We start from the raw sequence: 14,987 nt of genomic DNA, 5'->3' as shown, positions 1-14,987 counted from the left end.
TGGATTTGAAAGAAAGAGCCTCGATTTTTATTTTGTATCTCTGATTTTTTTATTATTAGGTGTTGAATTCATTTATTTTATTGTCCTTTAGCAAACTTCAGCTGATTTTCAGGTTTTGATTTCCCAAACATCTCATTTGCTTTTCAGGTTTTTCTTAATAGATTTCTTTAATATGAGATACTTAGTTTTAAAAATGGATTCTATTAAGTACCTTCCAAATTAAATCCAGCAGAATTATGCCTTGAGACACAGCAAAATTGAAGAGTATGATAATGAGCCATCACAATCAAACTTCTCAGTTATCATTCAGTGAATAACATCAGAACTGAGCCTTGTACCACAAAGACACAGGCTATTTTTTATGTAAAAATCTGGCAAAATACTACATTTCAAAATTAGAATTATTTTGAAGAGTGCTTCTATGAAATGGAGATTGAAGATGATCTCAGAGCACTGAAATTAGAACATGTTGCTTCAATGCTGAGTCTGTAATAAGAGTAACTGCATCAACACATTTCCCACAGCAGCTCTTGGTACCAGGTAGTGCTTTATACCAAGTGTAAAGAATGACCAAAGGCAGAACTCATTCAGATACAGATTTCTTAAAATTCAAGTGGACCAGGGAGCCAGAACAGCAAGGGAAAATCAAATACAGAAGTAAAGAAGATCTGGGGTTGTGGCTTTGTTGGTTTTTTTTTTTAAGTTACATTTTGCCTATCAAATAGGGCCACACAATCAGAATGAAACACATTCCCTCTCCCTTCTGCATTATGCTTTCCAAGAAGTTTTTAATCAAAAAGAACTCCAGGTAAAACCAACATCAGCTCTCCAGAGATCCCCTCAACAGGGAAAGGGACAGCCCCTCACAGCTCAGGTTGAGTTGATCCGCAAAACAGCCAGGGGGGTGCTGGGGGGGATTTCTCACCACTGACGCTGCTGGAGCCAGGAAATGCTTCCAAAGGCTGATCCTGGGGCCCCAGGACAGGGATTTGGTCTCTCTGCTCCCAGCCCTGTCACTACCATGACATCAACTGGGACCAGTCACTTCCCATGGGTGTCCCAGCCAAACCAGTGCCTGGAAGCTCCCTGTGGCTTGTAGAGCAGCTCCCACTGAGCATCCCTGACTGCTGCTGAATCAAATGAAGTGAATCAGAAAGTTCTGCAGAACTGTCCCAAAGCACTCACTGCAAGCTGTTCCTCTCAGCTTTGTCTGAGTGCCGGGAAAAGGAATGTGAACAGGGTAATGATGTTGTACACAAAGTTTTGGAGCACTCAGTGTTCTCAGAAATGTAAATAACACCAGAAAACACCACATGGGATATGTAAGCTTCTTTAATAATAATAAATTTATTAAGTGGCAAGAAGCCACTCTGCTTTGTAAACCGATTTTACTCAATCACAGTCCCTCTATTGTTTTCCCCATTTAACATGAATACATTCTGTAATTTGTATGTGAAACAATTTCATAGAGATATGTTCTGAACCCTTCTTGCTGATTTTACTGGTCAGAAGAACATTAAAACATGCGGAAACAGCACCTTATTAAAACTATAGGCCTTTTCTCATTACATCTCCTTTGCTGCTAAGCTAAATTGTCTCTGAATAAGCCAAGTCTACAGAGATTTTTTTTTCCTTGTCCTGTGTTCTGAGATGTAGTGGGGCCTGCAGAAATGTCTGATAAAACCTCACATATAATAAGTAATTCAGACTTTGTAAGCAATAGCTGCAGTTGCTTGTTCAGACTAGAGAGAGCTTCTCATGCATTAATGCACTTGGTTAGGTTTTGTGAGGAGCTCAGAGGAGGTCGTGGCCTCTTCCTGATATAATTAGTTGAGCCTGGACTCTGCACCACTGATATTGTTCATCAACTGTGTGCACCAATAATTTAAAAAAAAAACCCCAAAACAAACTAAACAATACATCAGGCTGTTTTTATCAGAAACAAGTAATAAATCTTATCATGATAGTTAAAAAAAAAAAAAAAAAAAAAAAAAAAGGCAATTTCTGACATGTGACATTTCATTGCTTGAGAACAGATCAGTGCAAAGTGAGGTAACCCCACACCCCGGCAGGGCTGCGGCCGTGTCAAACCAGGCGCCGTCTCTTGGAGTCCCTCTCCATCTCCTCGGGGGGAGAGTCCCCACTGCACCCCAGGGGAGACACCAGGTTTAGCAAAGGGTCTTCAGAGGCCCCTCCAAACAGGGACAGCAACAAAGCCACGCCATAGCCAGTAGCTCGCTCGCCCTAGAACAAAACCAAAACCGCACAGTTCACACTTGTAGGATTTGGATAAGTTTTAATTTGGCTGCTCATTCAACGAGAGCCGTGGTGGTCAGCAGCCACAGCCAACCCCAGCTCTGTGCTGCTGTGTCCTCCCTGACACTGGAATCTGGCCCAGCTGGATTAAACCAACACATGAGAACTGAGCTCCCACTGACTTGTGGGTGGAGAGTGGCCAGCATTGTTCAGGGCAGGGGATCTCCCACCCAGACTGAGCACGGATTTGGAATATGAGCTGAACAAACTGGGTTTAAAAAAAACCAGAAGCAAGTGGAGTGAATTGGCTTGGTTTTTAGGAAAGAGAAAAGAATATACACAAGTTCCACCAAAAGGAGGAGAGAAAATCTCCACGAGGGAACATATTTTTGGAAGGATGATCAATTCTGGTCAATCATCTTAAAACAACATGGTTGAAAATGGAAGGCTGGGATTATTGCCATGAACAGAGACCAGGCAAGTTGTCAATGCTCACAGTGATAAAGATGTCACTGATTAAAGTGGCTGCTAGAATATTTTAAAACCAAAATGCAAAATACAAACAGATGAAACTATCAAACCAAGGAACTCGCAACGGAGACGAGTCAGTGCTTTTCTAAAGGATCCTTCTCCACCTATTTCTGTCCCTCTGAACTGAATGGACACACTCCAGAGCCCCTGCAGGCAGCAGCAGGTGTGTTTCCCCAGCCTGTGTGCCCAGGGAGGGGAAGGAACACTCACAGCATGCACGGGAGCAGCGATGTCGATGTGCACCCACACCCCAGGCCAGTCGAAGCCAATGTGAGAGGCAATGAAGAGCCCAGCACAGGAGCTTGGGGTATTGTCTCGGTCCTGTGGGAGCAATAAAAATAGAGCTGGTCTCGCAAGCAAAGAAAATGTAAATGTCCTGCATAGAGGAAAGGCAGTTACAGCTTAATGAATGGCCCTGAAACAGTCTTATAAACCAGCTTTACTGTAAACCCTTGACTTAGTCCCTAGCAGCAGTGTGGCCCTGCTCCATTCCTCTTCTGCCCACACTCCTTTCTGCAGAGGTTTTGGAACCTCACTGCACACTGGAACTCTCAAATGCAGCAAAAGCAGCTGCAGCAATTCCGAGGCCTCCGTCCTCAGTTTCCTGGTTTCTGCACTCCCAGCTACTTCCTCTGCTGGTGATGTATGATCTGAGGAATTTCCATCTTGATTTCCTAAAAGGGCTCCATCCAGGAATTCAGCATTCATTCAGAGCCATGCTTAAAAGGCAAGCAGCCCAAAGATACCTTTGCAGCAGCTCACCCTGTTTAAACCTGACACTAAAGACAGTCTGCAGAGCCCCAGGTGAAAGACACTGAAGACCAGGACAATATGGGCCATTTATAAAAGGTGCCCCCATGAAGAGCTTTCAGCAGGACAGCTTGTTGTCTAGAAAACACACATCTTTATGTAACAGAGAAATTTAAAAGAAAAAATAAATCTTACTGCTACAGAGTTCTTCATATCAGCTACAGCAGAGGTAAATTCACTGAAGTGGAGCTCAGGGCAGTACACCAGAGGATGGACCAAGTCTCCACAATTCCTGCCAGCTTTAACACAAGCCTTTTCCCATTCTTCATTATTGGTAAGAACAGCAGCATGGTATTTTCCTGTAGCAATTCCCTGGTGAGGTAAAGGACAAACTCAGGAAGAAGTCACCTTCCACCACTGCTCATCAATATAACCTTGTATAAAATAGGAACAGGTGCTAGAAAATAAGAGTGTTAAATTTATAGCCTTGTATCACTCCGTGTGTGACTTGAAATAGAAGCCATTTCATGGACAAGAAAATCCTGATCACTATTAACAAATCAGTTCTGGTAATTATATATTGAATTGCAAACATGCAAACATGGAGTACTGGCCTGCTTCCATCAGCGGCTGATGTCACCAGAATACTACTTTTAATTTAAGTATGCAAAAGCAAAAAAGTTGCATAAAGAACAGAAAAGAAACTGATTTATAAATGTAGTGTTGTACCTGAGCTCCAGTAAGAGTGGCCATATCCAGAATGATATCAGCTCCAAGGTCTTTGCAGGCGTAAGCGACTCCATCAGCCAGGATCAGGCGACCTTCTGCATCAGTGTTATTGATTTCCACAGTTCTGGGAGGAAGAGAGGGCATGTCAGGCTGGAGAGCTTCAGGCTGGAAGTCAAGACTCACCTGTCTGGACTATAATACTTGAGAGAGCAGCCTCAGGCCTCATGTGCTTCTCTTATTTGACCCTGCAAGTCTGTGGGGCTGCTATTCCCCAGCTCCAAGCATCCAGACAGAGCACACAAGGAAAAGGGAAATGACAGTACTGTGGCAGGCTCTGCCTGTTGAACCTGTGTGATGCCTTGTTGGAATTCTACAAATTACTGCCAAAGATGTAACATCTGTCCTTAAAAGAGATTCTGATGCACTGGTGCCCTGTCTTTGCTGCTTTGCCACACAGTGCAGCTGCAGAGGGACACAGAAAACTGGTTCTACTACAAAACCACCTAAATCTGAGGGCCTTAAGGCAAGTGCAGCTCATGATATACATGTATTTTTATGTATATTTATATACCCCACAGGAAAATCTAAGTACACTTAAAACTCACTAATATGGATGTCTGGAATGCAATTCCCAATATTTAGGGAAGCTGATTTAGGGACAGCCTCACAATATGCATGGCTCTCAAATTAACACAAAAATGATGTTTGTTCTGTTTATGGGAAAGGGATAGATACAATCTTACTTTCCAGAGTAAAGAACATGAATGTCATCAGGTCTCGTTGCACGTGGTCCCACTGCGTTCTCAGCCAGACAAAAAACAGCATGAAGATTGTCCTTAAACCCCTGTAAGAACCAGAGGGAAGAAATGGCTTTTGACTCACATCAAGCTGATTTATTGGGACTGAAGTCAGTGAGGGATTAAGACTTCTTGACAGCAATGCTACAATTTTCAAAGGAAATCCAGTTTTAGGACAGGTGGGTGGGTGTTAGTTCTTGAATGTGTTGTTCTTGCTGGGAGGCACACAGCATTTTTAACCTGTTTTGTTTTTTTCCTTTAGCCTCCTCTCTTCTGCTTTATCTCATAATGCTCTAATTTTGATTTAAAGTCAAGTGCTTATGTGGTTATGGATGGTATTTTAAAATGGATGATGATTCTGTTATTTATACAGCAGTTGTATTGTGTGGAGGGATTCTAGGAACAGACAGGGAGTCAGCAGCATTTAACAAATGAAAACATTGTTCCTCCTTAACTGGGATAGTTAACCTTAACAGCAGCAAATTCTGGGGGAAAACCTGGACCAGTTTAATTCTTAATCTCTTGATAAAAGTCTGTGGCTGAAGAAATCTGGGCTTGCTGAATCAGCTCATGTTCTGAAGGGCAAAGGCATCAATCAAAACCTTTCAAAATAACAGGCAGCATTTAGAAGCCATAAAGTAATTCCAGTTTCTAGCCCAGCTAGTGGGCAAACAGCATTGCTGGAGATGGACCTTCCTTCCATGACCCAACTATTCACAGAATCCCATTGCACTGCACTGGAGTTTTCTCCTCCAAGAGAGACATGTTATTAATCTACTGTCAAAAAGTGAAAATCTATTTCCAGTATCAGGTGCCTTTTCCTGAACCTCATTCTGCCTGCAGCTCTTCAAAAGCAGGATCCACTATGCTAACATGCAGGATCATGTTAACAAGAAAGAAATCAAAAATTTAGGTCAATGTTTTTCTCGTCTCCCTTGTGTTGGAAAGCTCACAATGGAGGAAATGCACCTTTCTAGGAAAAATCACTTGTTTAATTTTGCCATCCAAAGCCTTTTAAAAACATGTTGTGTAACTGTTGAACAGCATGCAGGCAGGTATTTCATGAAGATGGAAAATAACCTCTACCCCTCCTCCCACTGAGCTTTCTATCCAACACACATTTCCCACTTCAGTCTCTGTGACAAAGCATAGCTCAGTGAAACCTCTTCTACCTTTCTTTTATTCTTAAAAGCATTAAAAAAAAAATGAAGCCTTGAAACACTAACAACAAATTCTTCCCACTGCCTCTCTGAACACATTTTCTGCAGGGATATCATTTACAGGTCTTCTCACACAAGACTGTAAAATTTAGCAGTGAGTTCATTCTTTTGTTTTTACATATAAAGGCATATAAAAATTTCTCTGGGCTCAGTTTGTCCAAACACATCACTGGCAGTTTATTCACTGTTGCAGTAATTGTGTATGAACTGACAGATCACTTGTGCTCACATCTACTGTGACTGTGAATGGAACTTCTCTCAGTGCAGACAATCACACACAAAACTACTCTGGAAACAAGGACTGAACCACTGAAAGGATGTCCCCCATCCATGGCTATCCCAAAATTTCCCAAAGCACTACATTCCAGCTCTTGTCACTTGCAGACCTCTGACATAACTTTCTCAAGGATTTAGTTATGCAAGGTAGTTATTCTGCCTGAGATACAGCTCACAAATCTGTTTTCAATTTTAATTCTCAGCAGACAACTGTGAAGTTCACAATCTTTCCACATCAAACATGCTGTTAGGGCCAAGGCACAGAGCTAGACTATTGAGAAATGGGAATTTGGCACTGATCAGCCCCCGGACAAAGCATCCATCAGATCTATGCATTAATCTGCAGCAGTAAATATGTTTTGAACTTTGGATACTCCTTGGAGGCAATAGCTGCTCTGTCAGCAAGACTCAGTCACTGGATTTGTGGAGAGGGCAGAGTTTTATTGGCAGCAGCCACTTTTCCCCAGTTTGCATAGTTGAAGCGCAATAGGAATATTTGTAATTCTTTGTATTTCAATACCTGGCTTCTTCTCAGCTCCCCCACTACTTTCTGACCACAGAAGCAAACCAACAAGGAGCTCCTGATGACACTAGAGCTGCTATTTCCCCACTAGGTTAATATTAAACCTGGCACAGGATTTGGAATATAGAAAGACTTCATATCCCAAAGTCACTCATCCCCTTCTTTGCTAAGGTGACAACAGCTGCCCCAAATCCCACAGCTTAAACAAAATCAGCACTGGATAACTCAAGTATAGACCTGATTCAAGGAACTAGAAACCACTCAGTCCACAGAACAAACCCTGAAATTCAAGGAAGACCCTTAAAAAAAACAGCACTCAAGGAATTTCTCACAATTCTCAAGATCCCAGTAAAGTCGTGAAATATTTTCCTGGAATAGCAGAAAGAGCAGAGTGGCTCAAGCTCACTAAGAGCAGTGGCAGGTCAGAACTTCAGGATTAGACAGGCTTCTGTCTCTGGGAATATATCCAAGCTCCTTGGCAGTGCTGGGATACATGATATCAATTAACACATTTTACTTACTTGCTTTACAGTGGCTTTGAAGGCACCCAAAATAGCAGCTGCTCCACCACAGTCTCGTTTCATTCCAGGCATAGTAGTCTGTTTAAACAGAACCATAGAATTTTTTTTTGTTTTTGAAAGAGAATTTCACATTAATGCCTGCTAGAACCAGTGTTTCTGATGCTTCTGAGGCTCTGGTTTTGACAATGCTCAGCTGTCAACAACACAAACAGAGAACATGTGCCTCTGCTTATTGGTGGATCTGGTCTTGGAACTGAAAAATACTAAACCTGGGCTGCTAAACTTAGGAAAGCGAAAAGAAAAACGTTGTGTATAAGTTTCATGCTGAGCCCAACTACAAGGGGTTTTGGTTCTGTCTTTGAAACCAGAAATTAAACATCTTTGTTCCTACCTTATGCCTTTCAGCAGGCAATATTTAAAGGGCAAAATATCATGTTGCTATTGAATTGTTCTGTAGTGGTCCTTGAAGCCCATTTGGTCTTCTCCCCTGATAGTTTGTGTCCATATGGATGACAACAGATCAAGCATTTAACTCAATAAAAAGGTACTTTTGTTTCCTACAGACATTATCTGAACTGCTTTCATCACAAAACAAGAGTGTAAGCACAGACAGCAGCAGAACAAATGCTTCTGTACCTTTCCCTTGATGCTGAGTCCTCCAGTGTCATACACAATACCTTTGCCCACCCAGGCAATGGTCTGTGTGGCACCATCTGGAGTGTGACTGAGAACTGCCAGGGCTGGAGGATGCAGAGCTGCCTTTCCAACTCCATAGATACCTGGAAAACAGAGAATTAAACCTGTGGGGAAGGAAGACTGCAGGGAGCCCCTGTGGGTATTTTCTTGGAATACTGTGGGCAACAAAACAGTTTCAAAAATGTTCAAATGAAACATTACAATAGAGATGGCAAAAAAGATATAAATAGAGATGGCAAAAAGTCATCTGTTATGATGACTTTTTAAATTAATTAATATTAAAAAAAAAAGTGGAATACTCAACAAGATTTACCTCCAAAGCCTCTCTCTTTCAGCTCCTCATCTCGGATAATGGTAGGAGTAATCCCAAGATCCTTACCAACTTTTTTGATTTCCTTAATAATTCAGAAAAAAGGACACTGTCAGTCAATCATCAGGACATATTTGTGCCTTTCCACACAAATGAGTTAGAGGAGTTTTTGTGATTTTTGCATGCATACACATACAAACATTCACAATTTTGGGAGTGGTGCTGCCTTTCCAATGGCCTAATTCCACTGACGCATCCTTGACTTACTATGGCATGAAATATAAATTTGACCTTTAGGCTCTGCCAATGAAAGAAATCTTCTGAGGTAAAGGACAACTGTTCACTCTATTGGATCATGACATAATAGGACAGAAATAATTTAATTCTCAACAGCTTTCCAGATCTTTATGATGAAGCCCATTTGAAAATATGTCAACTGTCCCTTAATTTCAGTAACTCTGGTCCCCATCAGGTTTAAGACAAGAATCTAGTGCCATGACCAAATGAAGAACTCATTTTTTCAGCTTCCTAGTGCCCAACTTCAAGCTGTAAACTCTGCCTCCTTCCAACTTTGCACAGTTCCACAGAACGTGAAAGGCCAAAGGAAGAGCCTGAGCACCCCGGTTTGATTTTCTTCCCACTGCTGACACTCAGCTTTCACTGAGAGACAGCAACACTCGGGTTTGATTACCGCAGTCTAGACTTCCAATTAGCAATTCTCACTCATCAGGTGCATCACCAACCTCCAGGAAGTTGTCAGTGTTCATCTCGTTGCACGGGGTGTCCACGATGCGCGCGGCCAGCCGGACCCCTTCGGTGGCACTGGCCAGGCACTGCAAACACAAGGGAGGACACCTGGGAAGGGGCTGGCCTTTGGCACAGCTTTGCATTTATCCCTCTGCAGATGTGTGGTTCCTCTGGAGCATGTTAATGCTTAACTGCCATCACCACAGGCACTGCACAGTTAAACAATGTCAGCCAAGCTAACCATTAGTTTTTGTATGTGTCCGACTTATTTTTCTATGTGCTTTAATTTCTAAGCAACTGTTTTCCTTTACCCAGCACACTGGTGTTGCAAAATTAGTATCTTTCTCCGTTATGAAAGGGAGACCAAGAAGGCAATGTGAGGTGGAGGAATGAAAGATAAGAGGCAGCTAATTCAGGAAGTCACAATGAGCTTACGAGTTGCCAGGGTTGGAAACCTGCAGAGATTGTGTAATCTGCAACATGGGAAACTGCAGAGTTTGTACAGGGCAGGCAGAGTGGCTGAGGGCAATAAAGATTACAGCTGTGACTGTGTCCTATATGGCAGGCCAATGGGGAAACTAGAATATTTCATGTTTGTGTACAACATGCACTGTTTCCTGATTTCTGTGGCAAAAAGGACTGACCCTCACCTGGACTGAGCAAAAACTTATCTAATCAAGAGGGAACAGAATCAAAATGGTCAAGCAGCCAAGGCTGTTTCCCTGGATCAGAAGGATTCTTCTGGCAAAAAAAGGACCATGAAGACACCAGACATGAAGCTTCAACTTTTAACTCCCATTAACTAACAACTTGAAGCTGTAAGACCTGGGGGAAGGAAACTTTGTGCAAGCTCTCCAGTAGACACACTACACTGAGGACCACACACAGCACTAGGGTGAGTCAAGATGGGTTTCACAGGAATCTGAGGTGTTGGACACTCATGCTGAGGCATCTGAAGTTTGGCTTGGCCAGACCAGCCTAAGGACTCCATACATTTGTATCCCAGCACACTCCTAAACCTTGGCTTGCTTTGGAATGGTTCCCAATTCCCTGCAATTACTTCTGATTGCTTTACTGTCCCTAAAGGGGTAAGGACCTCCTCAGGAGCCAAGCTCTGTCTGGGTTATTCCCTGTTAGGGCCATGCAGGTAAAAGGAGGTGCTCTAACCCCAAGGCCAAGCCCCAGGGGAGCAGCATGACTTCCAGAAATAAGCTGCCTGTGTTTGTGTTTCCAGAGTGCTCCAGAGAACCTGGATAATGGCAGCCTTTAATAAGTGCCTTGTAAAGCTCTGACAATCCCTGCTAGTCCTCACCATAAAATACGCTGTACAATGCAGTAAGTGTAAAATACAATATGCCAAGGGAGAGGTTTAGATAAAAACATCCTACCACATGCCTCTTCCATGCTCTGCATTAACTGTCTGGTGCTGGTTGAATTTAAGGGGTGCAAACTCAGCTAAGAGGAAGACAGTAATATTTTTGGCATTGACATCAAGGGGAAAAACAGGAGGTAGAAATAATTGCAGCTTTGTTTTTAAGTTAAAAATAACTCAAGTGGTTTGGAATCTACCTATCTGAAGGAACTATTTTTGACAGCAGCTATGCTTTTTCTGATTTGGGGCATGGAAAAATGGAGTGATCAAGAGTTGTACTCTCAGCACGCCTGTCTTTGCCACTTTGCTGAAAACTGGGCTGGCACCATTTCCTGGGGCCAAATCAGTTCATGGAGTAAGGACCGAGCACAGAGGAAAAGACACTGAAAAAAAAAATACCCTAAAGCTGTAATTCTGGGAATTTCAAATGAAGCAACACCAAATCCTTTGTCAAATCCATTGCCAAAACTTTTAAGGGATTTTTGTAACCTCACTGACTGGTCAGCTAAGGAAGTATCCATCTGTACTGAAGCACAGAGCCCGAATCACTGAACAGGGAGTTCCCTAACAGATTAACAGCAAACCTTGGAATAGCTTTTAAGTTTATGGATCTTGAAGAGGAATGACCTGGCATGCCAACAGTTACCTGATGTGGAGTTTCCTCTCTGTAACAGTTAAACAAGGGAAACAGTCTTTGATTTTCTGCCATTGAAAGATGACTTGGACATATTTCACCGTCATGTACAGCTCCAAGCTGTTTTGTTTCTTAGGGTCTTGTTTCTGGCCACAGTTCTACCAGAAAAACTCAGCCAAAGAGGTACACCAGACAGAAATAGCAGAAGCCATATGTGATCCCTGTTAAGAGACTTTTAGTGGCTTCACTGTGATGTTCACCTGCACAGTCACACACAGCTTTTGCCTGGGTAGAAAAAAGTAAGAAGCCCACACACTAAAAACAGTGTTATATTAAAGGCTAAAAAAAGAGTTTGCATCTGTGATACACAGAGAACAGACATTTTCTCTGTGCTGTTTGTTTGGTGTTTTCCATCCCTGAAATCTAAATTCTGAGTAACATCCTGAGCATCTGCTGCAGTAATATGTTCAGTATTTCTAGTCACAGATGCTGTGAACTGATCAACTTCAAGGAACCCTGAGCTAAGATAATTACACAACACTTATTCCAGAGGCAGCTGGAGACAGATCCATTTGCACATGCAGCAAACTGAAGGAAAAGATGACAGAAAACCCCCAAAATCTTACTTTAAGCGTTGCCAATTCCATTGGTCCATTGTTTTGGCCAACCAGGAAGAATTCCACTGTGACAGTTTTCTTCTCTGTGCGTCTGGAGGCGCTGGACCGATGTGTGAACAGGGGGAAGGCCCTGGCCAGGGCACAGGCGGAGGCGAAGACTTCAGAGCGCTCACACACCATCTGGAACAGCAGCCAGCAGCAAAATATGTCACACACCAGGTGGGGAAGGATGCACTTAAAAGGATCTGTTACTTGGGGTACTACTGGGGAAGAGGGGGGAAAAAATGAGGTGGGTGGGAAATAACTGAACCCTGAGTCAAGACAAGCTCATTCATCATGTTTTGCATGGACATGGAGGCAGCGTGAAAGTATCACAGTGAACTGGTCCAGTTCATTTCCCATATGGAAATGAATTACACTGCTGGAACTAGTTCATCCTTATAAGGGAGCTGGACTGCTGTAATTATACCAGTGCAATTAACACAGATCAGGACTAAAAATGTCAAGGGAATCAGCAATATCTGCTCAAAACAAATATAACAAAGAAATGATATGAGAATGTGAAAGCAGAAATTGTATGACAATGTGGCTAATGTTAACCCAAAAGTTTGTTAACAGGTAGTTTATTTTTCTTAAGTTCATTATAGAAATTACCAATGGAAAGCAGTTTTAGTTGAACATTTTGAAAGGGTAAAAATTAGGTAGAGTTATTACTCTTACAAGTAAGTTGTCCAAGTGAAGAGTACTATTAAATTTATTCACTGACACTGACTGTATGAGTCTTCTCCAACAACCCACAAATCTGATTGGAGAACCGACAGAAACAAATAAATTCATCAGGCTCATAGAGAAGATGACCAAAGAAGTCCAAGAGCTAGTGCTGCAAAGGACTCACATTGGAGCATTATTTGCATCAAGACTTTTAAAACTCACTGAACAACACAAGCAAGGCACCACTCATGGGTTCTGTGATACACACATAACACCCTCCACTTAGGCTACATCAGTCTCCTGAAGCATGTGCTGACATCCCAAATCCTAGCTCAGAAAAAGCCACTAATGGTTCACTTTGCATGGGCATTCCACGTTGAAGATGTTCCATAGGAATCCAGATTTAATTTCTTCCACCTAATGTGCTTGAGCATGCACAAGCCATTACAGTCAGGTCTTGCCTACATGTCAGTGCAAAACCACTCATGTCAGTGTAATTATATCAGTCAAACTTGTCCACCTCCAGTCTCCTTGGAGACAGCTACAACCCGGAAAAGTCGAGAAACACTCGCTAGACATTTCACCAGAAGCATTTCAAGAGCCACTTACAACAATGCATCTGTTGACCCCTCCTGGCAGGCAGTTCCTGACCAGGCGGGTGATGAACTGCGCTGCGGACGGGCTGTTGTGCCGGCTGACCCTGGATGGCAGCGCGGCCACCGTGGCATAGTTCAGGTACAGGGGACAGCTGTCCGTGGGGTTGGGATTCAGAGTGCTCAGAGCAGACTGCCAGATCTGGGGAGAAACGAAGGATTTAAAGACAAAGAATTGTGCCAGACTTTCTTTCCCACCTCACTCCTGCTGTATTTAGGCAATTTTTAATGACAGGGGTTTAGGTGTTGGAAACAAAGAAATTGTGCACAAGAACCTCTGGGGTGAAAAGAAACAGGAAATTTGACAAACCTGTTCATTAACCAGAAAATAGAAATGTACTTTCCATTACAAGCATCTCCTTTAAGCCATATGAATTACAATCTAAAACCACACTGTTTAGTGCACAGGCTGGTTCAGAGCTTTCTTAACTTGAAACAGTTTTTCTAGTGATAAATAGAAGGACTGATTTACTAGCTCCGAATTATTATTTCACATAGTAATTTAATTAAAAACAAATAAAACCAAGAAGGGTAAATATTGTCTTAAGAGACTGGGGAGCCCCGTATAACAACCCCTGCCAAATATCTAGCGACCTAAAAAGCCGCAATGCAAAACGTTTATCATTCTACCACAAGCCATCACCACCACTAAACAAACAGGTCCGCAGCTCCCACCGCAGTGGCTGCGGGCGGGGAGGGGGCTCTCAGCGCTCACTGCAGCCGCCCCCCGTCCCCTCAGCGAGGGCAAAGCGCCTTTCCCCCGCCGGGGTGGGCACAGGGGCTGCGGGAGCGGCTGCCCGGGCGGCCCCGCCGCAGCAACAGGCTCGGCCCGGCCCGGCGCGGGGGTCCCCGGGGCACAGCGGCGCTCAGGGCCGGGCCCAGGGCCGGGGCAGCGCAGCCCCCGCGGGCCGGGGCGGCCGCCGCACCACGAGGCCGCCGGGCCGGGCGGGCAGGCGGCGCGGGGGCCCCGCGGGCGCTGCCGGGCTCTGAGGGGGCGCGGACCCGCGGCGCGGCCTCACCTCCTCGGTGACCCGCGGCTGCAGCTTCCCCCGCAGCTGCGCCCAGGGCAGGCGGTGCAGGTTGTGCAGCTGCCCCAGCACGAGCAGCGGGCGGCTCTGCGGGTCCGCCTCGCCCGCGCTGGCCTGGAACTCCAGCTGCACGTTCGCCATCTTCCTGCCCGGCCCGGCCGCGCCGCCCCGCCCCGGGCCCGGCCCCGGCTCCGCGGGGCGGGGACGCGCCGGTGCCGCGGGAGCTCCGGGCACGGCCAGGGCAGAGCCGGGCACGGCCGGGGCAGAGCCGGGCACAGCGCTGAGCCAACAGGGCTTTCCCAGTGCTGCTTTCATAGTGCACTTGCATGGTGGGCTGAAATAGAATAAGCTGTTTATTCTGATCATTTTGTAGTTGCCAAGCGCCTCCTGTTAATGTTTGCTGAGCGGACAATTATCAGAATGTGGTGATTTGGAAGGACCCCACAGATATGACCGAGTCCAACTCCTGCCCTGCACAGACACCCCGACAATGCCAGCCCGTCCCTGGGAGCGCTGTCCCAACGCTCCTGGAGCTCAGACAGGTTTGGTGCTGTGGCCACTCCATGGAGAAGCTGATGCTCATTGAGCTGCAGCCAGGAAAGCAGGGAAGGTCTGT

At 44.5% G+C, this 14,987-nt stretch overlaps 1 protein-coding gene across 1 annotated transcript; it reads right to left on the bottom strand.

The window, feature by feature from the left end:
* Window positions 1-1,314: 1,314 nt before the first annotated feature.
* NPEPL1 (aminopeptidase like 1) lies at window positions 1,315-14,553 on the bottom strand. Its single transcript, XM_086852987.1, has 12 exons — window positions 14,363-14,553; window positions 13,300-13,485; window positions 11,989-12,159; window positions 9,353-9,442; window positions 8,613-8,694; window positions 8,240-8,382; window positions 7,604-7,681; window positions 5,010-5,110; window positions 4,267-4,390; window positions 3,733-3,909; window positions 2,998-3,108; window positions 1,315-2,244 (listed from the first exon to the last, which is right to left on the bottom strand). Exons 1-12 carry the CDS (start codon window positions 14,510-14,512, stop codon window positions 2,086-2,088), a joined length of 1,572 nt encoding a protein of 523 aa, XP_086709113.1. The 5' UTR covers window positions 14,513-14,553; the 3' UTR covers window positions 1,315-2,085.
* Window positions 14,554-14,987: the final 434 nt, after the last annotated feature.

The sequence above is a fragment of the Cyanistes caeruleus genome, chromosome 16 (genome assembly GCF_971803275.1).
Source record: "Cyanistes caeruleus chromosome 16, bCyaCae1.hap1.1, whole genome shotgun sequence".
NCBI classification, from domain to species: domain Eukaryota; kingdom Metazoa; phylum Chordata; class Aves; order Passeriformes; family Paridae; genus Cyanistes; species Cyanistes caeruleus.
The sequence above is the reverse complement of the archived record's forward strand: the minus strand, read 5'-3'. Positions and strand labels throughout refer to the sequence as shown.